This window comes from Canis lupus, chromosome 34 (genome assembly GCF_003254725.2).
Source record: "Canis lupus dingo isolate Sandy chromosome 34, ASM325472v2, whole genome shotgun sequence".
Classification (NCBI taxonomy): domain Eukaryota; kingdom Metazoa; phylum Chordata; class Mammalia; order Carnivora; family Canidae; genus Canis; species Canis lupus.
In genome coordinates, this window is record NC_064276.1 from 23,179,089 (window position 1) to 23,206,896 (window position 27,808).

At 41.9% G+C, this 27,808-nt stretch overlaps 2 protein-coding genes across 3 annotated transcripts in view; one reads left to right on the forward strand and one right to left on the reverse strand.

Annotated features, from left to right (window-relative positions):
* Window positions 1–15,326, reverse strand: part of UTS2B (urotensin 2B) — a 65,272-nt gene extending 49,946 nt beyond the window's left edge. The window contains exon 1 of one of the 2 annotated variants that reach the window (XM_049105861.1): window positions 15,106–15,326. The gene's annotated coding sequence lies outside the window, so the exon portion shown is untranslated. The remainder of the gene's footprint in view (window positions 1–15,105) is intronic. The other variant, XM_035710419.2, reaches the window with a different exon arrangement.
* CCDC50 (coiled-coil domain containing 50) overlaps window positions 13,974–27,808 on the forward strand; it is a 74,202-nt gene continuing 60,367 nt past the window's right edge. Inside the window, exon 1 of the mRNA XM_049105867.1 lies at window positions 13,974–14,107. Within this exon, the coding sequence (XP_048961824.1) occupies window positions 14,059–14,107 (49 nt within the window). The 5' untranslated portion in view covers window positions 13,974–14,058. The remainder of the gene's footprint in view (window positions 14,108–27,808) is intronic.

Genomic DNA, 27,808 nt, shown 5'->3' on the forward strand with positions numbered 1-27,808 from the left:
TCTCCTTTTAATCAAAACCTTTCTCCATACTAAATGTTCTGTTGTTGTCGTTAACCTTTGGTTGAAAACAACACACATAGTTATAAAAAGTTATGCTGATCTTAGTGATTACTTTGTTAACATAAAAAATACTTTATCAGCAAATGGGTTTATTCAGGAGTAGCAGGGAATTACAATTTGGAACATACAAGTTGTGGAAAAACCACAGGCCGGGTCCCACAAACAAAAGAGGTGAATGTTATTTCATGGAGAAGAAGGAAGTTGGGAGAGGTTGTTTTAAATGAAAGTCTATTGAAAAAAGTCAAGAGTTCAGGGTAATGATGATTTCTCATTGGCTGACTTGCAAGGGTAGTTGATTTTCTTGTCAGAGATGCAATGTGCATCTTTCCCTGTTGGGGCCTGTAACTGATGACTCTTGTTGATTATGCTTCTTTTGGGGTCTGTAATTGACGATTCTTCCTATAATTGAGATTTGAATGATGGGTTTCCCCTTTTTGTGTTCCCCTTCCTGGCACTCCCATTGTATTTTAGAGAGGTTTCCTTTCACTGATTTTCACAAATTGTAAATAAATTCATCACAACTGTACTGTGTTCATTAAAAATATAGAAATATGCTTTTGAGGGGCAGCCCGGGTGGCTCAGTGGTTTAGCACCAACTTTAGCCCAGAGTCTGATCCCGGAGTCCCGGGATCGAGTCCCACGTCAGGCTCCCTGCATGGAGCCTGCTTCTCCCTCTGCCTGTGTCTCTGTCTCTCCCTCTCTTTCTCTGTCTCTCATGAATAAATAAATAAAACCTTTTAAAAAAAGAAATATGCTTTTGAGAGATTTATAGTTTATGAAGTCAGCATTATAATTTTTGATATGAATATGAATTTGTGAAGCCTAGCATAATAATTCTAGCATACTGAGCCCAGAGGTTATGCACCTTTTACATAGCTCATTCTATTGAAACTTGCATTGGTGGTGTTAGTTCATGCTTCTCCTTATGGTATGCTCCTTGCACTAATCAGCACTTGTGCCAGTGTGTTTAACATCCCTGGATGTAAAGGATCCTACCCTAGTCCCTGACAAGTCTTATGGATGAGATTCTCTTGCCCTGGCTCCCTATAGACTCACTTTCTTCAACAATGTTCTTTGCCTACACTCTCATGGCAGCCATGAAAATACCTCCCAAATGACAGTGGTGTCCATCATTTTTTTTTCTTTTTTTCCACATTGGAAATAAATTTATCTGGAATAAATAAAAGGCCTTTAAAACAAACATAGGCTTCAGGAGAAGATGGTATAAGCTAAAGATTCCTCTTTGCAAAGTGATATTTCTTTTAAATCCAGTTGTTTCTCTAAAAATTTTTAATTATATCTGCTATCTATTAAGTTCTTGGCTTTTTCTTAAAACTCATTTCTGAAAAACACACTTTTCTTTTTTAAAAAAAGTTACTTTTGGGATCCCTGGGTGGCGCAGCGGTTTGGCGCCTGCCTTTGACCCAGGGCGCGATCCTGGAGACCCAGAATCGAATCCCACGTCAGGCTCCCAGTGCATGGAGCCTGCTTCTCCCTCTGCCTGTGTCTCTGCCTCTCTCTCTCCCTCTCTGTGTGACTATAATAAATAAAAAAAATAAAAATAAAAAATAAATAAAAAATAAATAAATAAATAAATATAAAAAAAGTTACTTTTTAGGGCTTCCTGAGTGGCTCCATTGGTTAAGCCTCTGCCTTCGGATCGGGTCATGATGTCAGGGCCCTAGGATTGAGCCCCATATCATGGGCTCCCTGCTTGGCATGGAGTCAGCTTTTGCTTCTCATTCTCCCTCTGCTCCCCCCTCACTTGTGTGCAAATGGTCTCTCTCAAATAAGTAAAAATTAAAAAAAAAACTTTACTTTTTAAAAGATATTGTTTGATCAGCCTAGTAAAAATGATTTCCTTTAATAATTCTTTACCAAATACTTTATGCAATGATTTATTCAACACATATTTTATGAGCAGATACTGTGTGCCAACATTATTCTAAGTACTATGGATACAGTAGTGATTCACATAGACAAAGTTCCACTCCTCCTGGTAGATTGGATGGACACAACGAATACACATTTAAACATGTAATATCTGCAGAGATAATTGACTTGGAGAGAAAAATAGAAGAGTGAGCAAGATACGGAATGACTAGGATTAGATTACCATTTTAGATAAAGTCAGGGAGGTCTCTCTGAGAAAATGATATTTGAGCAGATATCTGAATAAAAATGGAGAAGCACATCTTGCAGTTATTTGTCAGATGATGGGGCAAGGGTAGGGGCTTTCCAGGAATAGAGACCAGTTAAGTGAAAAAGACTTTGGCAGAAAATAAACAATCCCCCTCCCTCCCCAAAAAAGAAAAACAAAACGAAAACAAACAAACAAATCAAACTTAAGAAACAAAATAGAAAAAAAAAAACATTTGAAGAAAGAAGGTTGGATCATATTTATTAAAAAGTAGCAATAGGTTGATTAGAGAAGGGCTGAAAACTGAGCTCAGGATTTGACAACATGAAGGTTATTATTTGTGTAATAAAAAAATTTTTTGGAATGGTGGGCCTAAAAAATATAATTGGAATGGGTTCAAGAAAGGATGAGGAAGTAGCAAGAGGAGATCATGGGAATAGATGAACATTTCAAAGAAGTTCGCTATAAATGTGCAGAAAAATGTAGTAATTGATAGAGGGGAATTTTAGGTCAAAGGAAGTTTTTGTTAAGGTGTAAGAATTATAGCATGTTCAAATGTTGTTGAAAAATATTTACCAGAGAGGAAAAATGATTACTGTTCGGGAGTAATATCCTTGAATCAGTAAGAGAATAGGACCTAATTACAACTGATTTCAGGGGAGGCGGGGCAAGACAGCGGAAGAGTAGGGTCCCCAAGTCACCTGTCCCCACCAACTTACCTAGATAACTTTCAAATCATCCTGAAAACCTACGAATTCGGCCTGAGATTTAAAGAGAGAACAGCTGGAATGCTATAGTGAGAAGAGTTTGCGCTTCTATCACGTACAACTTGTTTTTAGCCGCTCTGCACTGAGCAAAATGACTAGAAGGAAAACCTCAACACAAAAGAAAGAATCAGAAACAGCCCTCTCTCCCAGAGTTACAAAATTTGTATTACAATTCAATGTCAGAAAGCCAACTCAGAAGCACAATTATAAAGCTACTGGTGGCTCTACAAAAAAGCATATAGGATTCAAGAGACTTCATGACTGCAGAATTTAAATCTAATCAAGCAGAAATTAAAAATCAATTACATGAGATGCAATCCAAACTGGAGGTCCTAAAAACGAGGGTTAACAAGGTAGAAGAACGAGTGAGCAACACAGAAGACAAGTTTATGGCAAGGAAGGAAGCTGAGGAAAAAGGAGAAAAACAATTAAAAGATCATGAGGATAGGTTAAGGGAAATAAATGACAGCCTCAGAAGGAAAAATCTATGTTTAATTGGGGTTCTCAAGGGTGCCGAAAGGGACAGAGGACCAGAAAGTGTATTTGAACAAATCATAGCTGAGAACTTCTCTAACTTGGGAAGGGAAACAAGCATTCAGATCCAGGAGATAGAGAGATTCCCCCCCCCCCTAAAATCAATAAAAACTGCTCAACACCTCAACATTTAATAGTGAAACTTGCAAATTCCAAAGATAAAGAGAAGATCCTTACAACAGCAAGAGACAAGAGATCTCTAACCTTTATGGGGAGAAGTATTAGGTTAACAGCAGACCTCTCCACAGAGACCTGGCAGGTCAGAAAAGGGCTGGCAGGATATATTCAGGGTCCTAAATGAGAAGAACCTGCAGCCAAGAATACTTTATCCAGCAAGACTCTCATTCAAAACAGAAGGAGAGATAAAGAGCTTCCAAGATAGGCAGAAACTGAAAGAATATGTGACCACCAAACCAGCTCTGCAAGAAATATTAAGGGGGACTGTAAAAGAAAGAGGAAGTCCAAGGAAATAATCCACAAAAACAGGGACTGAATAGGTATCATGATGACACTAAATTCATATCTTTCAGTAGTAACTCTGAACATGAATGGGCTTAATGATCCCATTAAAAGACATATTTAGATAATAATATACTTACACTTGGAGACTTGAATAGGGCACTTGCTACAATTGATAGATCTTCTAAATACAACCTCTCCAAAGAAGCAAAAGCTTTAAATGATACATTGGACCAGATGGATTTCACAGATATTTATAGAACTTTACATCCAAATGCCACTGAATACACATTCTTCTCAAGTGCACATGGAACTGTCTCCAGAATAGACCACATACTGGGTCACAAATCAGGTCTTAACCAATACCAAAAGATTGGGATGTACCCTGCATATTTTCAGAGCATGATGCTTTGAAACTAGAACTAAACCACAAGAAGAAGTTTGGAAGGATTTCAAACACGTGGAGGTTAAGGACCATCCTGCTAAAAGATAAAAAAAAAAAAAAAGGGGGTCAACCAGGAAATTAGAGAATTAAAAAGATTCATGGAAACTAATGATAATAAAGATACAACCATTCAAAATCTTTGGGATACAGCAAAAGCAGTCCTGAAGCGGAAATACATCACAATACAAGCATCCATCCAAAAACTGGAAAGAACTCAAATACAAAAGCTAACCTTGCACCTAAAGGAGCTGGAGAAGGAACATCAAATGAAACCTTTACCCAGCAAAAGAAGACAGTTAATAAAGATTTGAGCAGAACTCAATGAAATAGAGAACAGAAGAACTGTGGAACAGATCAACAAAACCAGGAGTTTGTTCTTGGAAAGAATTAATAAGATAGATAAACCATTAGCCAGCCTTATTAAAAAGAAGAGAGAAAAGACTCAAAGTAATAAAATCATGAGTGAGAAAGGAGAGATCACCACCAGTGCAAAGGAAATACAATTTTAAAAACTTATTATAAGCAGCTATACGCCAAGAAATTGGGCAATCTAGAAGAAATGGATGCATTTCTGGAAACCACAAACTACCAAAATGGAACAAGAAGAAATAGAAAACCTGAACAGGCCGATAACCAGGGAAGAAATTGAAGCAGTCATCAAAAACCTCCCAAGACACAAAAGTCCAGGGCCAGATGGCTTCCCAAGGGAATTCTATCTAACATTTAAAGAAGAAACCATACCTATTCTGCTAAAGCTATTTGGAAAGATAGAAAGAGATGGAGTACTTCCAAATTCGTTCTATGAGGCCAGCATCACCTTAATTCCAAAACCAGACAAAGACCCCACCTAAAAGGAAACTTATAGACCAATATCCCTGATGAACATGGATGCAAAAATTCTCAACAAGATACTAGCCAATAGGATCTAACAGTACATTAAGAAGATTATTTACCATAACCAAGTGGGATTTATTCCCGGGATGCAAGGCTGGTTCAACACTCGTAAAGCAATCAATGTGATTGATCATATCAACAAGAGAAAAAACAAGAACCATATGATCCTCTCAATAGACGCAGAGAAAGCATTTGACAAAATACAGCATCCATCCTGACCAAAACTCTTCAGAGTGTAGGGATAGAGAGAACATTCCTCAGAATCTTAAAAGCCATCTACAAAAAGCCCACAGCAAATATCATTCTCAATGGGGAAACAGTGGGAGCCTTTCCCCTAAGATCAGGAACAAGACAGGGATGTCCACTCTCACCACAGCTATTCAACATAGTATTATAAATCCTAGCCTCAGCAATCAGGCAACAAAAAGAAATAAAAGGCATTAAAATTGGCAAAGAAGAAGTCAAACTCTCCCTCTTTGCAGATGACATGATACTGTACCAAGAAAACCCAAAAGATTCCACCCCAAGACTGCTAGAACTCATACAGCAATTCGGCAATGTGGCAGGATACAAAATCAATGCCCAGAAATCAGTTTCTATACACTAACAATGAAACTGAAGAAAGAGAAATTAAGGAGTCAATCTCATTTACAAATGCATCCAAAAGCATAAGATACCTAGGAATAAACCTAACCAAAGAGGTTAAGAATCGATACTCTAAAAACTACAAAACACTTCTGAAAGAAATTGAGGAAGACACAAAGAGATGGAAAAATATTCCATGCTCATGGATTGGAAGAATTAATATTGTGAAAATGTCAATGTTACCCAGGGCAATTTACAGGTTTAACACAATCCCTATCAAAATACCATGGACTTTCTTCAGAGAGTTGGAACAGATCATCTTAAGATTTGTGTGGAATCAGAAAAGACCCCGAACAGCCAGGGGAATATTGAAAAAGAAAACCAGAGCTGGGGGCATCACAATGCCGGATTTCAGGTTGTACTACAAAGCTGTGGTCATCGAGACAATGTGGTACTGGCACAAAAACAGACACACAGATATGGAACAGAATAGAGAACCCAGAAGTGGACCCTCAATTCTATGGTTGACTAATATTTGACAAAGCAGGAAAGACTATCCACTGGAAAAAGGACAGTCTCTTCAATAAATGGTGCTGGGAAAATTGGACATCCACATGCAGAAGAATGAAACTAGACCACTCTCTTTCACCATACACAAAGATAAACTCAAAATGGATGAAAAATCTAAATTATAGACAAGAATCCATCAAAATCCTAGAGGAGAACACAGGCAACACCCTTTTTGAACTTGGCCACAGCAACCTCTTGCAAGATACAGCTATGAAGGCAAAGGAAACAAAAGCAAAAATGAACTATTGGGACTTCATCAAGATAAAAAGCTTCTGTACAGCAAAAGAAAGTCAACAAAACTAAAAGACAACCTACAGAATGGGAGAAGATATTCACAAATGACCTATCAGATAAAGGGCTAGTATCGAAGATCTGGGTGGCTCAGTGGTTTGGCACCTGCCTTTGGCCCAGGGCGTGATCCTGGAGTCCCAGGATCAAGTCCTGCGTCGGGCTCCAAGTATGGAGCCTGCTTCTCCCTCCGCCTGTGTCTCTGCCTCTCTGTCTCTCTCTCTATGTCTATCATAAATAAATAAATAAATCTTAAAAAATAACTTGTTAAACTCAACAGCAAAGAATCAAACAATCCGATCATGAAAGGGGCAAAAGACATGAACAGAAATCTCACAGAGGAAGACATAGACATGGCCAAGAAACACATGAGAAAATGCTCCTCATCACTGGCCATCAGGGAAATATAAATCAAAACCACAATGAGATACCACCTCACACCAGTGAGAATGGGGAAAATTAACAAGACAGGAAACAACAAATGTTGGGGAGGATGTGGAAAAAGGGGAACCGTCTTGCACTGTTGGTGGGAATGTGAACTGGTGCAGCCACTCTGGAAAACTGTGTGGAGTTTCCTCAAAGAGTTAAAAATATACCTGCCCTATGACCCAGCAATTGCACTGCTGGGGATTTACCCCAAAGATACAGATGCAGTGAAAGGCTGGGACACCTGCACCCTGATGTTTCTAGCAGCAATGTCCACAACAGCCAAACTGTGGAAGGAGCCTCGGTGTCCATCAAAAGATGAATGGATAAAGAAGCTGTGGTCTATGTATACAATGGAATATTCTTCAGCCATTAGAAATGACAAATACCCACCATTTGCTTCAACGTGGAGGGACCCAGAGGGTATTATGCTGAGTGAAATAAGTCAATCAGAAAAGGACAAACATTATATAGTTTCATTCATTTGGGGAATATAAAAATTAGTGAAAGGGAATAAAGGGAAAGGAGAGAAACTGAGTGAAAATATCAGTGAGGGTGACAAAACATGAGAGACACCTAACTCTGGGAAACTAAAGGGGTAGTGGAAAGGGAGGTGGGTGGGGGATTGGGGTGACTTGGTGATGGGCACTGAGGGGAGCACTTGGAGGGATGAGCACTGGGTGTTATGCTAAATGTTGGCAAATTTAACTCAAATTAAAAAAAAACTGATATTCAGCGGATGTGAATAACCACAGACATAATGGTTGCTAAAATAGTAACACTTTCAGGCTGGCTTTTGTTTTAGTGCTGTCTTGAGCCCCCTTATTACCCCTACCCCCACTGACACTACATCTCTTTTCTTTGGAGCTCTCTAGGTCTTCTCATCATCCAGAAACAGAGGGGCAACAGCTGGAACAGGGGGAAGATCCACAACTTGCTCTGTTTCCATGTTTGTATTTCTGCCATCCTGTTTATAATTTTTTTTGAAGATCACCCAAGGATCCAGTCCACAATGAAGATGTTAGTCTTATATAGAGAAATAGACAGGTGGACTGATAGATTTGGAGAGGGTGAGGTTGGAAGTCCTCTTTTCAATGATTTTAATTTTCTTAATAGTCTAAGAAACTAAGAGTAAAGAGATGTAAGGGACTATATAGGTAGAAGGGAAGAAGATGTGCAAATAATGTCTAATGGAATAGGAAATAAATTGGTCTGGGCAATATGCAGAATTTATAGTCAATTAGCCATGGCTGGGATATTGCCATGCAAGTAGGGAAAAGGAAAACAGAGGTAAGGGAAGTGAGAGTATCTTGCAGGGAGTGATTACAAAATAGGCCATAGACTAGTTAAAAAAGAAGTAGAGATATAGGGAGAAGTGAGAATCAGTGCCGAGGTGGCAGGATAAAGAGATGATCGGTTCTGCTGCTGTTGGAGAATTGTTGGAGTTGGGGTTTTAGTAGGAGTGAGTTGCAGAGATAGAAACGGTAGGTGGAGAATGAGGTGTTCAAGATTGATGAAGGAGCACATTCTCTAGTAATGCCAAATTCTAGTTAATGACCCTGGGACTTTTTGGTGGAGATGGGGTGGGGTAATAAAATCACTGGGCATAAGGAAGTCAAGAAAAGAGAGGTGGACTGTCTATGTAGACATTGAAATCACCAAGTTACAGATGATGGACACAATGAGAAAGAAGCTATCATCTTGAAGGAACAAGAAGTTACCCAAGGGTATGTAAATAACTACCACAGGAGATGTAGGGATTCTGAGGGTATGAGCTTCAGAGACACTAGATATATTTAAGAATAGGAGATAAGTATGTTCTAGGAGAGGCAATAAGATAAAAAAGAATACAACCGTAGCACCTCCAAGCCCAATGGGGTATAGAGCATTCGAGAAGAAACCCATTAATTGTTGAGGGCTGCTGGAAAAACAATGTTCCCAGGTGACAGCTAGGCTTTAGTGAGAAGGTGGCCATCTGCAAGCCAAGGAGAGAGGCCTCAGAAGAAACTAAATGTGCCAAAACCTTGCTCTTGGACTTCTAATCTCCAGAACTGTGAGAAATAAATTTGTTTAAAACACTCTGGCTGTGGTATTTCGTTAAGACAGCCCCAGCAGACTGACAATGTCTACTTAGTAGAAGCTGCATAATTAGCTCTAATTATGGCCTATTTTGGGGGGTAACTTCTTTCTTAGGTTGACTGTGGTGGTGAAGTTTCTAGAAAGCACTGGGTGCCAAGAAAAGGAAGGGGTCTTTCTAGGAGCATGTGTAACATCGTGGGTCCCCTTTCTTGCCTTATCAAGGTCCAGTGTGACTTATTCATTTGACCATATTTCTTTCCCTTTAACCTTCTTTTAATTTGGGATTTTTATAATTGGATAGCTATATTCATTATTTAACAAGCATTTATTGAGTGCCCCTTTTGTGTCAGGCATTGTTCTAAGTATTAGGGATAGTAAAACAGGTGAAAAATCCCTGACCTTACGGAGTTCGCCATCTAGTACCACTTGGCTGTCTCTTGAATATTTTAGTTTTCTGATTTGACTTCTTATGGCCATACTCTCCCCCTTCCAATCCACGTGTTTTGTTATTCCCAAATTAACCCTCTTCATGTAGAAAATGTGCCGTATAACTCTCATTTATAATAATCCACTCAATTAGTGGTTTGATAGTATCTTATAAATAAATCCTTATTTCTCCCTGTGGCATTTGAGTTGCGATTTAGCCCTGGAATGCTTGTTTGAGATCTGCTTAAAATTGGGGATTTGTACCTCCTCTGGGAGGTATCTTTTGAATCTTCTTACTGCAAAACTGACATTTCAGGACATTAAAATACATAAACTAGATATAGGAATTCACTATACATTCATTTTCTTTTAAATAGTCAAAAGATATTTAGACATTTCAGCCCTGTGCTGGAAAGTGCTGATCCTATAACTCTAAGTTCTAATTGCTGAGGTTGGGGGGGGGGTAGATATAGAGTAAGGGTGGGGATAGGGAAGGATAGCCTGATTTGGGGGGGGATTTTCATGTTATCTGGTCCAGCAACTGAAAGGGGCTTCTGGTCACTTTTCATTACTTTTTCTGTTGAAGGCAGCTGATGCCCTAAACAATAGACATGACTTTGAATATATTTATTTTTCTCTAGGACAGAAATGTGGGTGTTTTTAGGGAAAACAAAGCAGCGACCTTTCGGCATTTCTTATTTATCCTATCAGTCAGAGTCTAGGCAGAAAACAGAAGCAGCATGCAAAATGCTTTAATTGAAAAGAATATAATGAAGGATGATTACAGAGGTGTGGGAATGGTTCAAGGGCCAAGCAAAGTGGTACAACCCTACACCTGAAGGGGCACTGGTAGGAAATGGTATTATTAGAGACCCAAGAGAGCTATAGCCATGGAAAAGAGTCTTTGAACAGGCATTGTAATTAGAGGGCCAGGGTAGGGCCAAAATTTTGGCCTAATACAAAGGTGAGAAGAGGGTAATTCACAGGCTGGTATTTCTCTCCTTCCTTCTTTTGATCTTCTGATAATGCTTCCCATTGGTCCAACTCAACAGAAATCACAAGGCAAGGAGGTTCCCGTGATACATTCATAAATGTCAGCTCCCAGGCAGAGCATGGAGAGAAGTAGAGGCAGTGGATTTGGAGAGGAAAACTGAAAATATCTATTATAAATATTCTCTATGACCATAATTTTTTTAAAAAGTCAGAAGGCAAGGAACTTAAAAATCACCATAACACTACCTTCCTAATAGTATCACCTTCCTATTCAACCATTTGGCTTACTGAGTGCTCTTTCTGCCTAGTACTAGTTGACAAACTTTTTCTGAAAAGGGTCCAATAGTAAATATTTTAGATTTGAGACCTGAGAGAAAATTGAAAATATTACATTGTATTTATGCAACCACTTAAAATGTAACCATTTAAGCATATAAAATGTAGTCATTAAAATCTAGTGGGCTGGGGCACCTGGGTCACTCGGTTGGCCTGACTTGATTGTAGCTCAGATCATCATCTCGGGGGTATGGGATCCAGCTCTGTGTTGAGCTATGCACTGGGAGCCTGCTTGGGATTCTCTTTCTCCCTCTCCCCCTGCCTGTTCCTACCCTTCTCTCTCTCTCCCCCTAAATAAAATTTAATTAATTAATTAATTAATTAATTAAAAAAAAAAACCCAAACCCAGTGCCTGGATTTGGCCTGTGAGCCGTAGTTCATCACCTTCTAGTCTAGAAAGTCTTCTCCTAAATGTTTGCTAACCTACATCTATTTTTTAATGTCCAGTCCAAATAAAACCTCTTCCCTGTGGCCTGTTGTGCTGAGATTCTCTGAGTTATGAATGAAAGAAAATCCATTTTTACAACCTTAAGAGAGTAAAATTACCAGCTTGAATTTGAGACGATGTTGGAGGGAGATCCCAGAATCAAGGAGCTGCAAGCATCCCAGCTATTCCAGGGACCTGGCTTGCTATTGTGGTATCAGAACATGCCCTGTTTCTCTCTTCCTCTTACCTTTGCTCTGTTGGGAGTTTGGTTTCACTGTCGACTGCTGAGGGCAAAGCCTCCCCGTAGGGAACAGAAAGTACCTGCCTCTCTTTAAGCTATAATCTTGGGGGAGCACTCTGCTTGACCTATCTCGGTCACACACCCATCCTTGGATGAACACGCGTAGGTGGTGGTGGTGGTGGTGGTGGTGGTGGTGGTGGTGGTGGGAGGTTCTATGATCGCGCAAGCTCCGGAGAGAGGAGCCCACTGCTGAGGACAGTGTCCCAAAAGGAGGGAGAATTGCGTTGCCAGGAGATACAGACAGGATGTCTATATTTGAGAGATGAAAATGTCACAATTATAGCCTAGTATGTGATGTGCTGTAAGACAATGTCTGAGACACGTTTTATCACCCCCTAGTACCTAATTCCACAGTTGGTAGACAGTCCTGCGTTTTTGATGAATGAATGACTCAGTCCCCCCAGCTGGTGGCGAATGCTCCCCTCGGTAAACTGGCCCACATAGCAGCTGTTGTCTAGCTCTGTAGGTTGTATCAGAGGTTTTCCACGTCCATATGTTATCCTTCCTCTAATCCCCGGAGGCAAAGCATGCCTGAGACACAGCCAGGCAGCAGGAAATCCCAGCCCCGGAACCAGAGCCCCGGCGGCGAGGCCGATTCTGTTCTGGGTGACCCACGTGCCCTGGTTGAGGCCTTCAGGAGCCCTCGGACCGGACGGCGGCGGGGCCCGGGGCGGGGGCTCAGCGCGGCCGCAGCCACCGGGCGTCCCTCGGCACAAAGGAGATGGCGGGGAGGCGGCCGCCGCGCGGACCTCGGCACCCCTGCGGCCCGCAGGCCCGGTTACAGACCCGCAGCCCCCGGGGCTCGCAGGCGCGGTTACAGACCCGCAGCCCCCGGGGCTCCCAGGCGCGGTTACAGACCCGCAGCCCCCTGGGGCTCGCAGGCCAGGTTACAGACCCGCAGCCCCCCGGGGCTCGCAGGCCCGGTTACAGACCCGCAGCCCCCGGGGCTCGCAGGCGCGGTTACAGACCCGCAGCCCCCGGGGCTCGCAGGCGCGGTTACAGACCCGCAGCCCCCCCCCCCAGGCTCGCAGGCCCAGTTACAGGCCCGCAGCCCCCCGGGGCTCGCAGGCCCCGTTACAGACCCGCAGCCCCCGGGGCTCGCAGGCCCGGTTACAGACCCGCAGCCCCCGGGGCTCCCAGGCGCGGTTACAGACCCGCAGCCCCCGGGGCTCGCAGGCCAGGTTACAGACCCGCAGCCCCCGGGGCTCCCAGGCCAGGTTACAGACCCGCAGCCCCCGGGGCTCCCAGGCGCGGTTACAGACCCGCAGCCCCCGGGGCTCGCAGGCCAGGTTACAGACCCGCAGCCCCCGGGGCTCCCAGGCCAGGTTACAGACCCGCAGCCCCCGGGGCTCCCAGGCGCGGTTACAGACCCGCAGCCCCCGGGGCTCCCAGGCGCGGTTACAGACCCGCAGCCCCCCCGGGGCTCCCAGGCCCCGTTACAGACCCGCAGCCCCCGGGGCTCGCAGGCCCCGTTACAGACCCGCAGCCCCCGGGGCTCGCAGGCCCGGTTACAGACCCGCAGCCCCCGGGGCTCGCAGGCGCGGTTACAGACCCGCAGCCCCCGGGGCTCGCAGGCGCGGTTACAGACCCGCAGCCCCCCCCCCCCCAGGCTCGCAGGCCCAGTTACAGGCCCGCAGCCCCCCGGGGCTCGCAGGCCCAGTTACATACCCGCAGCCCCCCCGGGGCTCCCAGGCTCGGTTACAGACCCGCAGCCCCCGGGGCTCGCAGGCCCAGTTACAGGCCCGCAGCCCCCCCCCCCCCCACCAGGCTCGCAGGCCCGGTTACAGACCCGCAGCCCCCAGCTGGTCACAGGCCGGTTACAGACCCGCACCCCCCCTCCCCGGGGCTCGCAGGCGCGGGGACAGACCCGCAGCCCCCATCTGGTCGCAGGCGCGGTTACAGGCCCGCCCCGCCCCGCCCCGCCCCCGCGCCCGGCCCGCGCGCCCGCCTTTCTGTCTCCTCTGTCCCTCCGTACGGGACGGCCCGGCTCCACTTCCGGGCTCGGAGATCGGGTATCGATCCGGGCGGGGGGCGGGGGGCGCGGGAGCAGGTGGCTGCGGCGGGCTCAGCGGGGCCGCCTGCCCGGGCGCCCGGACGGCCCTCCCGCCGCCTTTGTCGCCAGCGCTTCCGCGGCGGCCGCTCCTCCCCCAGGTCGGCGCGCGCTGCCGGCCGGACTTTGCGCCGCGTCGGGCGCTGCTGCTGCTGCTGGGGCTGCGGGGCTGCGGGGCTGCGGGGCTGCGGGGCTGCGGGGCTGCGGGGCCGCGGGGCCGCGCTCGGGGCCGGCGGCGAGGGGCGGGCGGCGAGGGGCGGCCGGGACCCCGGCCCAACATGGCTGAAGTCACCATCGACCAGTCCAAGCTGCCCGGAGTCAAGGAAGGTAGGGGCCGCGGGAAGAGCGGGGGCGCCCCCCTCCCCAGCCTGGCTCCGGCCGGCCGGGCCGTCGCCCTTTGGGCCCCCGAGGCCCTCGCGCGGGCCCCACCCCCCGGTGCCCTGGCCCTGGCTCCCTGCTCCCCGCCCCCCGTGCCCTGAACCCGGCTCCCCGGATCCCCCGGGTGCCCTGACCCCGGCTCCCCGGACCCCCTGGGTGCCCTGACCCTGGCTGCCCGCCTCCCCGGGTGCCCTGACCCCGGTTCCCCGGACCCCCGGGCCCTGACCCCGACTCCCTGGCCCCCCTGGGTGCCCTGGCCCTGGTTCCCGGGCCTCCCCACCCCGTGCCCTGACCCTGGCTCCCTGCCCCCCCTGGGTGCCCTGACCCTGGTTCCTCGGTCCCCCCGGGTGCCCTGACCCTGGCTTCCGGTCCCCTCGGGTGCCCTGGCTCTGGCTCCCTGGGTGCCCTGACTCCAGCTCCCCAGCCCCCTTGGGTGCCCTGGCCCTGGTTCCCCGGCCCCCTTGGGTGCCCTGGCCCTGGCTCACTGGCCTCCTTGGGCGCCCTGACCCTGCCTCCCCATCCCACCCCCCGTGCTCTGACCCTGGTTCCCTACCCCCCTGGGTGCCCTGACCCTGGCTCCCCGCCCCCCCCCCCCGGGTGCCCTGACCCTGGCTCCCCGCCCCCCCAGGTGCTCTGGCCCTGGCTCCCCGGCCCCCTCGAGTGCCCTGACCCTGGCGCCCCAGCCCCCCTGGGTGCCCTGACCCTGGCTCCCCGGCCCCCTTGAGTGCCCTGACCCTGACGCCCCGGGTGCCCTGGCCGGTTACGGGGTTGACTTGAGGCTCTACTGTGGTACCTTGGGCGAGTCACCCGGTTCTGAGCCCGGCTTGCCCTACGCCAGGAGGTGGGGGGAGACAGGCTAGCACCACCCGCGGCAAGTGGTTGTGCAAATGCTCTAGTGACAGGCCAAGCCTCGGTGAACGTTCGAGGGCTGGGCACATCTGACTTACTTGTGTCCTGAAAAATCCAGGCCCAGCCTAGCTGCTGGCGTGAGGGCTAGGGAGTGGGGAGGGGTTGACGTTCAGTTCCTTGTGGAGCCTTTGTTTTGAAACTTGACTCTTTCCCTCCTTCTCTCCACTTTTCCTAGCCCAGCGTCTGGCTGGCTGACTTTCCCACCTCCCTCAAGGTTTAAAAGTTTCATCTTGGCACTGCCCAGCGCGGGCAGGCTGATGGGAAGCTGCTGCAAGCATTTTCTTAGAAAAAGCAGGGGGTAAGGGGGGACAGGGGACTGACTGGTGACCTTGATTTTTAAAGGCTCTTTATACTGATGTCCTGGAAAATCGTGGTTGATGAGTACTGGTCTGGTTTAGCCACTGGCAAGTAGCCCTTTGACTTCCCTCCCCTGCTCGTGATCGGCTGCTCCAAGATTTAGCATTTTTTTTTTTTTGTTGTTGTTGTTGTTGTTGAAATTTTGGGTGGTGTTAGATCACCTTAACCTTTAGTTATCTTTGGCTCCACTTTGGCCCCAGGAAGTGTGGAAATCCCAGAGTGCTATCCAAGCTCGCAAAGGTTGTCTTTGTTGTGAATGCCATTTGTTTCAACTGAACATCTTGGCCTCGGGTGTCTTGTCTTGGGAATGTGGAATTGAAAATAAGAATTTTTGCTTTCTTGCAACTGCATGTTTCATTGACAACTTGATTTAATTCTGGTGTTCAGACCGATGCCAAAATCCCAAGGAAGCTTGACTGCTTTCTTTCCCAGAGTTCCAAACACTACAAGATAGAGTCCCTGGTTTTATGTAGAATTTTTCTTGGGGCCAGGCTTGTCCTATTTTTCCTGCAGGGTCTTAGAGTTTAGGCCTGAGATCTTTCAACCTTTCAATTTCCAGCAAGGCTTTGGTGAAGACTCAGGCATTCACATGTAAATGTCGTTTTCACAGCAGTGTCAGGTCTGGTGCCTGAGTGAAAGGAAAAGCTGATAGACACTTTGAAAGACCTAGTCTCTGAGATTGTCTGGTTGCCCTTAGCCTTTTGGGTACAGTGTTATGGACAAATGTCTCTACAGAAAAAGTGACCCTGTGTAGTGTGTAGTGTGCTTCCTTGGGGGTGGGTGATGAGTAGATTGAGCACTGGAGTTCAAACACAACCTTAACAGGTAAAGTATTAATCGTGTGGTGCTGTGATCTTACCCAGCCCCTTGCATCTGTCAGTGACCTGGAACAAACTCGAAACTCACTTTCTGTATTAGCATTTATATGACTCTTAGGTCTTCTGGTTTCTAACCAAAACAGGAATGATTTATTCTAGTACATTCTTTCTCAAAGGGTTCAACAAACACTTTCCATCTAAAAATGCAAGATGTTTCTATTGCTAGACTCTGGAATTTTAACACATTCAAATTGGCTTTCACTTTGCTCATGTGTTTGGCAGTCCAGTTTGCATGATATGGTAAGGTGGTACGAAAATTTGGTGTGGCTTTTTTATTAAGTTAGAATTAAATGTTGATTGTTTTTGAAGGTGGTCAGATTATTGTCTTTGTGAGCAGCTGACTTTTCTGATTCCAAGATACTCAAAGGAAATGATGTATCAGGCTAGGAACGCCCTAATGGTGGTGTAGTTTTTGATCTGGGAAGTATTCAAGTCTAATAAAATGTATCTTTCTCTAATGTAATTCTTAGTTATGGCCTAGTTACTCCCTAATAATGTCTTTGAACCCTAATTTAAAGAGAAGAAAGCTGATGCCCTTGTTTGGGTAAAACATACACATTTGAGACTGTTCTTAATACTGAAACTACAACAGAGTTTGTAAAGGAAGTTTAGTGGTAAATTGCTTAATACCCTGGAATAGATTTTTAAGCTCTGTTTTTAAAAATCTGTCTCTTCCACTTCTCTTTTTGATCTAAATTTTGGTAGATTTATATAGAATTACGATTTCGGGTCATGGGGTAGATTCCAATACAGATTAAGAATAATGTAGTCAGTGTCTGTGGCTTCCCGCTGCCTTTCTTTGGGAGGGGTTGGGGAGCCCTGTGACCTCTGTTGTGAACGTCTCAACAGAGGTCATGGGTAACAGCTGACAGCAGGGAATGTTTTAATATAATTTTCTTTTCTAGGTTAAAATCCAATGCTTGCTTAGTCAAAGACATTCATAATTTGGCCAGACCTTTAAAAAATACCCAAAGTTACAGCAGCATTTTTACCTTAGGAAATCTCTTAGAATAGGAGACAAAAGGACACATTTGAGTTGATATGTAGGTGAAAGGAATTAAGTCTAGCTAAATGTTCACACACGTCATTATTTCTGGTTTAAAAGCATATTTGGGACACAGGCATACTTTTTGTAATGGAAATACTTTGCCAATGTTTAGGAATAGTCCTTTATTTCTTCTGAAACATTCGAGCTTCTACCCAACAAGATTTGAAATAATCCCCAGTGTTTTTTAGATCAGTAGATGTATGACTCAAAGGCATCATGCAATTTTCGAATGTTAGACAAAGGTGTATTCAGGTTCCAACAGTATTCTGTAAGCTTCTTAGTTTAGATCAGAGCTGGGAATATATTTCTCTTAGAATGAATGCTTTTCTTCAGTTGACAAATTTAGATTTTTGGTCAATTGTAACGTCGTTGCCGAATTTTCTTTCTGACAAAATAGTCCAGACTCCTTACTTTCCTTTTTTCCCCTCTCCAGTCAGATTCCCATATCACTTCTTAATTGATCACTTATCATCATAATCTTGCCCCTTCTCCCATCTTACAAAGTTTTGACACTTAAAGTGTTGGTCTAAGAGCTAATATTAGCCTGTCCACCAAAGCCATTTCTAGACCCTTTTAAACTTTTATCAACTCCTTTGCAATTAGAATTTTCCCACTTTTAGCCATTTAGCCCAACACACAAACCCTCCTGTCAATTCCCAGGGCCAGCCTTCTTTTTTCTTCTTTTACAACAGTAAGAAGTGAAATCATTTTGTTATGTATTTGTACTAGTCTTCATATGGAAAGTTCCACCATCTCCAAAGTTGGTTATATCTATGTTTCATGTGCATGTCTGAAATAAATGCACCTAGTGACTTTTTTCTTGAAGTAAAAGCAACTAGCTATTCTAAAAGAAAATCTTTTCTTTTCTTTTTTCTTTTCTTTTCTTTTTTTTTTCTTCTTCTTCTTTTTTTTTTTTTTTTTTTTGTGGAAGATAAGTACATCTTAATACATTTCCAGAAATATGTCCCAAAGGACTGATTCATTTTAGGTCCAGGACACCGTAGTCGCATAATGAGGTAAATTAAGTTAATGGCACAAATCCAGAATTTTAAGGAGAAGAGTACAAAATTAGGTCTGATGCATTAAGTTAAGCAAGTATTCCCAGAGATCGAAAGCATGTTGTGAGCATACAAGGTGTGTAATGGGAAGCAGTGAAGGTGAGATGTATAGATGTATAGCACATGGCTCCAGGACAAACTACAGTTTCTCTTTGCTTCAGAATTCTACAGCAGGTTTTTTTGTTACTCTTTTTTAATGAGACAATGGCTGTATCTCCTTGAATTGGGAGATTTATATTTTATTTATCTTTCTTTATCCTCATCTGGCTTCAGGTCTTTCAGCCATAAAGTATTCAGCAAATATTTGCATATGTGAGTGAATGAATGAATGTGTTATTAAATGTTCCCTGTTAGTTCAGGAATCATACCTCTGGCAAAGTATATTATTTTATTATTATTATATTATTATTATTATTGTATATTATAGATAATATGTTATTTTATATTCCTTCTCAGAGTATAAGCTCTTAAGGGGCAGAGATAATGCTTTCTAACCATGGGGGGCACAGATCACAATGCCAGAAAGTAAATTTATTTAAAGAAATACATATTTTTTTATTTTTTATATAAGAACTTTTAATATTTTTTCTAATGTTTATTCTCTTTTTTTAAAAAATTTTAAAAAGATTTTATTTATTTATTCCTGAGAGATACACAGAGACAGAGACAGAGAGAGAGAGAGAGAGAGAGAGAAAGGCAGAGACACAAACAGGCTCCATGCAGGGAGCCTGATGTGGAACTCAATCCCTGATCTCCAGGATCATGCCCTAGGCCAAAGGCAGGCTCTAAACTGCTGAGCCACCCAGGGATCCCCCTAATGTTTATTTTCTCATTGGTGCATCGTAGAAATAGATATCATCCCATATAGGTAAGTATAACATAAACAAGTGAAAAAATATAAAGGAATTGTTATGCTCTTCCTTCTGTCCTTGGAGAATCATTATTAAGAATAAAATTTTAGTGAAAACTCGTAATAAATGCTCTTTTGTGGTTTTGATTTTTATTTGAGTAATAGGTTTAATACACTTATCTCACAGTTTGCAAGTTGGAAGGAATCTTAGATGCATATTTTTTAAAAAAGTGTTTATCTACTGTGTGCCACCTGTTGCGCAAGGGTAGTACCATCATAAAGCATGCCCTGTAGTGCATGGACGTGATATTCACTGTGGTGGGGAAGCAATTGTGTAGAGTTCAAGGAGTTGCTGTAAAGAACCCTCTAAATTCATACTGTAGCCAAAATGCCCCTCACATGAAGGAGAAAGAAAAGCTCTTCCAGTTTATGGATGCAATACTTTCTTGAATGAGTGAATTAAAAAAAATGGATATAGCTATCATTTGTAAAATAAAGATTTAAAAAAAATAAAAATAAAGATTTTTTTTAAATAAAGCATTTTTTAAGTCATTGAGTTTTTTTGTTTTGTTTTGTTTTAACTAACAGGTTCCTAAAGGGCAACTTCTTCCATGTGTGAAACCATAAAGTTAATTGATACTTAATCAAAGGATCTCAGAGTAGAAAGCATTAAAAAAACCACTAATCTAAGCCAACCTCCTCATTTTCTAGATGAAAGTCTGAGGGCCAGGATGGGGAAGTGAGCTACAGGAACTGGTGAGGTTGAGTAGCTAGGAATTAGCACATTGAGACTAGAATTAGAAACACTTATAGCTGCAGATATTCTCTCCTTACTTACCTTCCCCCTCCTCTCGCATTTTCTCCTTTCTCTCCTGCCTTCTCTCTTTCTCATCCTTTTCCCCTTTCCCCTCGTCACCTTTCTTTTAAATTATTCTGTAGATACATAAGATTAATTTCTAATATGTTTCCTTAATACTGCCTTATGTTTACAACAGTGGAATGAAAATAATGGACAAAAGTTTCACAGATGTTTTAAAGTTATTTTAGGGATAATGTTTAATATGAATGTTAATGAGTTTATGTAGGTTTTTAAAAACTTTTTAACTAAGATTTTGTTTTTAGGTTTTATTTTTGATTCATCAAATGAATTACTGAATGAACTATAAGAGGGTATACTCCTGCATCAGTGTTATATCTAAAAAAAAGATAATAATAATGCATGTCTTCTCTGCTATAGTCAGCCTGACTGAGGGGGCCAATGTTTAAAGGCTTGGACCCTTTAAATGTATAGAGGGATAAAGTCAAAGAAAACTACAGGCCATGGTTTTTCCATAGTCCTTGTCAGGGGGTAAGAGTTGTTATTGAGATGAGTGAATTTGCGTCAATGACAAAAAGCTATGTGATACTCTTATAAAGAAAGCATTTATAGATACCACAAAGCTTTAGTAAACTCTGCTTGAAATCCTAGTTTTCTTAAGTACAGGAGCATATTTTCAAAATGAACCACTCTGAAGCATGGGGAAAAACAAACCTATAATAGCTATATTTGTGGTTTCAGAAGTAGCTGGTGGAAGATCTATTGAATTAATATTTTTAACTGATGACCCACTTAAAGGTGTTCTGTACTTCAAAATGTAAAATTAGGATATCCTAGATCTTGAATAAGACCTATAAAGGATAATTGGTTTGTATATTCAGAAGGACCTTGGGGATTATTTAGACCATTTATTCCCAGATGTTTGAATTTAGAAACCAGTGCAAAAGAATTCTCAGAGATTACCATTAGAAGTCATGACAAACGCGTGTGCACACACAGTCATTTATTTTGCCATCATTTATTTTACAAGAAAAACCCCACATAAAGTATGTACATATGCATATGATAGTTGGTAATCATACATTGACATAACAACATTAAGAAGTTTCTCATAAACCAGAACCAGTTGTAATCCGTTTTGCTTATATATTAATATTTTTTCTTTTTAGTCAAATTCATTGGGGTATAATTTATGTACAGTGAAATTTCATCCTTAATTTACAGTTCTAAGTTTTTGACAAATGTATAGTCTTGTAATTATTGCAACAATCCAGATCAGAACAGTTATATAACCACCAAACTTCTCTACTCTTTTTCCCTGTCTCCCGCTAGCTAGCCATTGATTCGTTTTTGGCCACTATAGTTTTTTTCCTTTGGAAAAATGCCCTGTCTTTGGATCATACAGTAAAATAGTTTTTTGAGTTTAGCTTCTTTCACTTAGCATAATGTATCTGATATTATGTTGTATATATTAGTAATTCTCTTTATTTCTGAGTTCCAGTGTTTGGCTGAACCACAGTTTACTTATCCATTCACTTGTTGAAGAACATTTGGGTTGTTTTCACTTTTCGTGGTTATAAATAAAGTTACTCTAGACATTTGCATATAGAGGGGGTTTTTTTGGTGAAAAAAAGTTTTCCTTTCTTTTGGTTAAGCACCTATGGTGGGATTGCTGGGTCATATGGTGAGTGTATGTTTAGCTTTATAAGAAACTGCCAAACTGTTTTTCAAAGTGGCTATACCATTTTGCATTCCCACCAGCAGTGTATGTGAGGTCCAATTGCTCTGCCTCCATGCCCACAGTTTGTGTTGTCAGGGTGTTTTTTGTTTTCTTTTTTCCTTTTAGCTATTTTAGTAGGTATATGATAACATACGTGGCTTTAGTTTACATTTCTCTAATGACTAATGATGTTAAGCCTCTTATCTTATGCTTATTTGCCATTCTTATGTATTTGTTGAAGTATGTGTTCTAAGCTTTTGCCTTCCCTTTTTAAAAATTAGACTATTTTCTTTTTATTGAATTCTGAGAGTTCTTTATATATTGTGGAGTCAAGTCTTACATCAGATAAATATGTTGCAAGTGTCAGTGGATTTTAAACCTTGGTACAGCATTAGATTGTTTATGTTGGGCAATTTACTATAAACACATTCCTAGCCATACTAGATACCAGTTGAATCTCTTTGATATGGTCCCAGGAGTCTGTAGTTTTTTTTTGTTTTTTTTTTTTGTTTTTTTTTTTTTGAGTCTGTAGTTTTTATACCCAGATTATACACTTGGGCTTACACGATGGACATTTGCAATATAATGTGGTCACCCTAGTGCAGGAGTCCTCTCTATTCTAATTTCTCAAGTTTTTGCAGTGTTCTCTATCAATGTTCAAACATAAGCAGCATTTTCCCCCCTCTAGTAATTGACGGTTCCACTAAGATAGGGGTCTGTACACTATGGATCATAGGCCAATGCAGCCCACCTACCACTTGTTTTCATTCAGCAGGTGAGCTGAGACTAGGTTTTATATTTTTTTAGTAATTGAAAAAAAAGAGGAAGAAAGATTAGTGACATATGGAATTCATATTTCATTTCTATAAGTAACGTTTTATGGGAACAAAACATGCTCATTGTTTACATATTGTCTGTGGCTGCTTTCATGCTACAAAGGCTGAGATGAGTAATTGTGGCAGGGACCATATGCCAGCAAAGCTTAAAATTTTTATTATCTGGTACTTTATGGGAACAAATAGTGGGGTTTTTTTTTGACCATTTTTGATGAAACTTTAAAAAAACTTCCTTATTTGACTTTTTTTAAATTATTTATTTATTTATTTGTTTGTTTGTTTGTTTATTTATTTATTGATTGATTGATGAGAGACAGAGAGAGAGTGTGGCAGAGACACAGGCAGAGGGAGAAGCAGGCTCCATACAAGGAGTCTGATGTGGGACTCAATCCTGAATACTTCAGTTATCACCATGAGCATCAGTTACAGCTTTAATAGGTTGGTGTTGTTGGGGACTATTGCTGATTGAACTCTTATGGTAGTGTATTTTCTATTTGTAGTGACTTTTAAAATTATATACTTATATCCTGATTTTTTTTTTTAGGAAGAAAAAATTTACACTCCGTGTATTTCTAGGTACTTCAAAATTGATTATCTAGATAGAAGCCTTATATAAAATAAGAGCATGTCATATGCCAGCTCTGAGTGAGGGTCTGTGGCCTTTCCTGAGTGAAGTGCATGAGTAAACAGATTGAACTTTTTGAAAAAGTTTACTTATGATTTTTAGTTTATTGCTAATTACTCTCTTCAAATGTGTTACTGACATTTGCATGAAGGAAATGTTACTTTGTCTTCTTGGAAACTTCTATCAGAAGTACCTAGGTTGAATTACCCCTCAGCTTTGAAGGTTTAGTGTGTAATGAGCATTTCCAGTCTTGATACAGCTCCTCAATGACCAAATACCAGGGGAGTCTCCACTGGACTTTTTTGGCTTTTATTTTTCTAATGAGTCATAAAGGTTGAGTCACTTTCCATTAACTTTACTCCAGAACTTTTAACTGCACATAGAAAAGTGTGAGTGCCTTATAGGGATGTCTTTTCCTCTTTGTTACCTCCCCATCAACAACATTTGTTTTGGATTCTGTATTTTTTTTTTAATTGACTGTATGGAGGAGTCCATGATTTACTTTATTACATTAATTACATAAGTTGGGGGTAACATTCTGTCAAATGCTTTAAAATGTTAGGTTTTTTCCTTTGGTGTTATGAAGATGTGTAAAATATAAAATGTTAGGGTTGACAAATACTGTCCAAAAGTCCTTATTGTCTAGATGGGAAACCTGAAGTAGAAAAGGAGAAAATAAATAAATAAATAAATAAATAAATAAATAAATAAATAAATAAATAAGGAGAAAGAAGAGACTTAAGATCTTTGTTCCCCCATCTGTACTTCTTGAGCTTGGTCTGACATCTGGGCCAAGAGCTATTTGGAAAGAACTGTTCATTCTCAATGTCTGTATTTACCAGATCACTTTTTAGCTTTGCCTACAAAAGGTCCCTTATCCTATCAGTGATGGCAGGATTTTAACTTGACATGTCTGCTTCTCTTGTTTTTCCAGGTTTCCATGGTCAGACCTTATTATTTCAAATTGGGCTTTAGTGGACCCACAGAACATTTCTTTTCTTTCTGTAGTTACCCCGTTAGAGCTTCACAGAGCCGATCCTCAAAAGGTCATTTTGGCTAAGTGTGTATGTTAGAGGGGAGAGACAGGAGGTTTAGAGAATAGTTAGGGAGCTATTGATAGATGCCAGTTTACTGTGCTTTTAACATCCCTGAGGTCTAGGAACTTGGTTTCAGTGACTCTCAAGCTCCCTGTACTAGGATAATCACTAGGCTTAAAGATGGGATCACCAAGGAATTTATAGGCCAAACCCAGATCCTTTGTGAGTAAAAAGGGTGATTCTAATTATTTCACCAGAGTAAATGGATACTGGTAATCACACAACTAAAGGAGACATTGCTGAAATACCATGAGCAGTTGGATGTGGTGACTGAGTAAAGTCCTTGTGTTACAAAGCCTCTTCTGGATATGTGAGATTTTCATTGGCACTTAAAACCTGAAGGATACCTGTCTGTCACAGATTGTCTTGAAGTTCTAAGTTTGTTTTCTGTTTCATAATTGATTACTATGTAAAGCATAAAACTGCTTTGTAGGTTATAGAATAGAAATCATTAGGGTGTCATTCAGCTATTCATATTGGGGTTTATCAAGATTTTATTTTTATTTAGTTTTCTGTTCCCTATTTATGGGTTCTTTCCATGTATTCTCCCCAAAATGTGGGGAACAGGTGTTGAAAAGATTTGTGCCAGTTGAAGGGAGATAAGACATGGAGACATTTCTGATTCCCGTTTACTTGGCAATATGTAATATTTCTATCATTTTTCTATTTTAAATACTACAGGAGGCTACATTTTTTACTCTATATACCTCTACGATGCATCTTTTTAGTAACTGAGCTTTTCTTAGAATTATTTTGCAGTCTTTGCTGTAGTTTACTGGTACATTAAATAATTCATCCCAATTGCAATCAGACTAGTGGTATAAAATTTAACTTCAGTGGACTGATTTCTTCCTAAAGGGAAATACCCCAAACCTAGACTTGTAAGACCTGGTTTCACATCTCTTTATTTACCACCTATTAGGTGTAAGATCTCAGAGATAACACTCAGTATTTCTAAGCTTTAGTTTCCTTATCTGTTTATTGAAGATGATATTTACATGGGCTTCTGATGGCAGCTAACTGAAGAAATGGATATGAAAACTTTCTATAAAATGTTGTGGTATCCAATCAAGCTCCTGATGACATTATTGTTTAAGTTGCCCTGTAATACTTTGACTTTTTGACTTCTCCCGGAATTTTTATATTTACTGTTTTCTCCTTTAAATTTATTTTGGCATAAAAGGAGTAAGGTTCTTACAAAGCTTTAACTAAACATATCAAACATAACATGTATTTTTAAACTTCTTGATTGTAAGAAGAGATAGTTGTGAAGAATCTGAAAGTTTCTGGTTGGAGACTAGAGGGACGATGTACAGATTGCGAACTTGGAGTGGTTTAAGGTCAAAAGGTGGGAAAGCATGGGTAAGAGCTCAATAGATTTTGCTTTGGGCCTGGATATGTCCAGTTGTACTTATTTTGGAATGGTTTTCTAAGGCCACATTGTTTAGTTTCTTTCAGCTTCATATGATATATTAGGAGTTAACACTACTTTAAAAACAGTGCTGTAAAAAATAAATTTATACTCATAGACAGCTATTTCAATTTTTAAAAAATTGCCAAAATAATTTTGACTCCTTAAAAAAACAGTAAAGCGAGTAAATCTTGTAGAGCAGAAAGGATTTGGACAACTTGTCTTCCTATTCACAGATGCAGGCGGCCCCTGATTTTCTTTCACTTCCTCTGCAGGGGAATTACACGATAACCAAGCATACTATAGAATGTACTGAAGCTACTTTCTATAGCATTGCAGAGAAAAATCCAAGGCATATTAAGAATCCATTCTACTTGAATTTAAAACATTTGGTGATCTTTCAGAAGCCTTCTGAATTTCCCAGGCTATGCTGTGATCATCTGCCCCGTATAAGCCCTTTAGTTAGTGACACAGTTCACATTTATATTCATTGGACAATAAGTGACCGATAACATGGTCTCATTTTGCCCTAGTATTGAAGGCTCTGTGAGAATTGCTAGTTGAAACAGGAAAATATCACTTTTTTATAAGGCAGCAGTTGAATGAAAGGTTATTTTAGGATTTATTGATGATTAAAGCTACTATACAGATTAATAAAAGCAAATGTTTGCCATTTTGTATGGTGGGAATAGTTAAATCATCAGAAACAATGAAGAAAGCGGTATTTGGTGAAGGAGAAAGCCTAACAGTCATTCTATAGAGTAGTCTTTTATACAGGCTGTGATGATCACATTTTATATACTCGTGTCCAAGAGAAATGTTTAACACTTACTCTGAATCAACTACCTTTCATGCAACCCTATGTCTAATTTGGATGATTTATTTTTTTTTTTATTTTTTAAGATTTTATTTATTACAGAGAGTGAACACCAGTGTGATGGGGGCGGGAGCAGAGGGAGAAGCTACTGAGCAGGGAGCCCGATGTGGAGATTGATGGGGGTTTCTATCCTAGGACCCTGGGATCATGACCTAAACTGAAGGCAGATGCTTAAGTGACTTGAGCCAGCCAAGTGCCCAGAGATGGATGAATTCTTAATTTGGACTGATTCTTTACAGCTCAGGACAGTGAGGCTCTGATTTGGAAAGTGACTTGTCAGAGGTCACTTGGTGAACTGTTGACAGAACCAGAACTAAAACTCTGTCAGGTGTCTGGAATTGAAGAACAGGGCTCTTGTACTTTAACTTGTGAGTTCCTTATATGCTACAATAAAGCTATATTTCTATACATTGGGCAAGAAATATCCACATTTCTAATAGTAAAGATACCAAAATGACATGTGGATTTGGGAGAAAGCTTTCACTAGAGCAACTCAAAAATAGAAATGAGGAAAAGACATCTAGTTTTAAGCATGCACTGTTTTTAATCTACTTGTTAGTGTGTTTATATTTTTTTAATTTTTATTTATTTATGATAGTCACAGAGAGAGAGAGAGAGAGAGAGAGAGAGAGAGGCAGAGACACAGGCAGAGGGAGAAGCAGGCTCCATGCACCGGGAGCCCGACGTGGGACTCGATCCCGGGTCCCCAGGATCGCGCCCTGGGCCAAAGGCAGGCGCCAAACCACTGCGCCACCCAGGGATCCCCGTGTGTTTATATTTTGACTGGTTATACTTCTGCTCAGCAGTCTACCATCATCATTCTTTTTTTTTTTTTTTAAAGATTTATTTGTTTATTTATTTATGATAGACAGGGGTGGGGGTGCAGAGACACAGGAGGAGGGAGAAGCAGGTTCCATGCCGGGAGCCCAACGTGGGACTCGATCCCAGGACTCCAGGATCGTGCCCTGGGCCAAAGGCAGGTGCTAAATCGCTAAGCCACCCAGGGATCCCCTACCCTCATCATTCTTGATGTTGATTAAGCTATTACATGACTTTCTCATGTAATTCTACTTTTCTAACATTGGACATTCAATAGAAAAAGTTTGAAGTGATGTAGGTTATTACTCTGCTTTCTAACTCTGGACATTCGCTTGAAAAAGAAAGTTT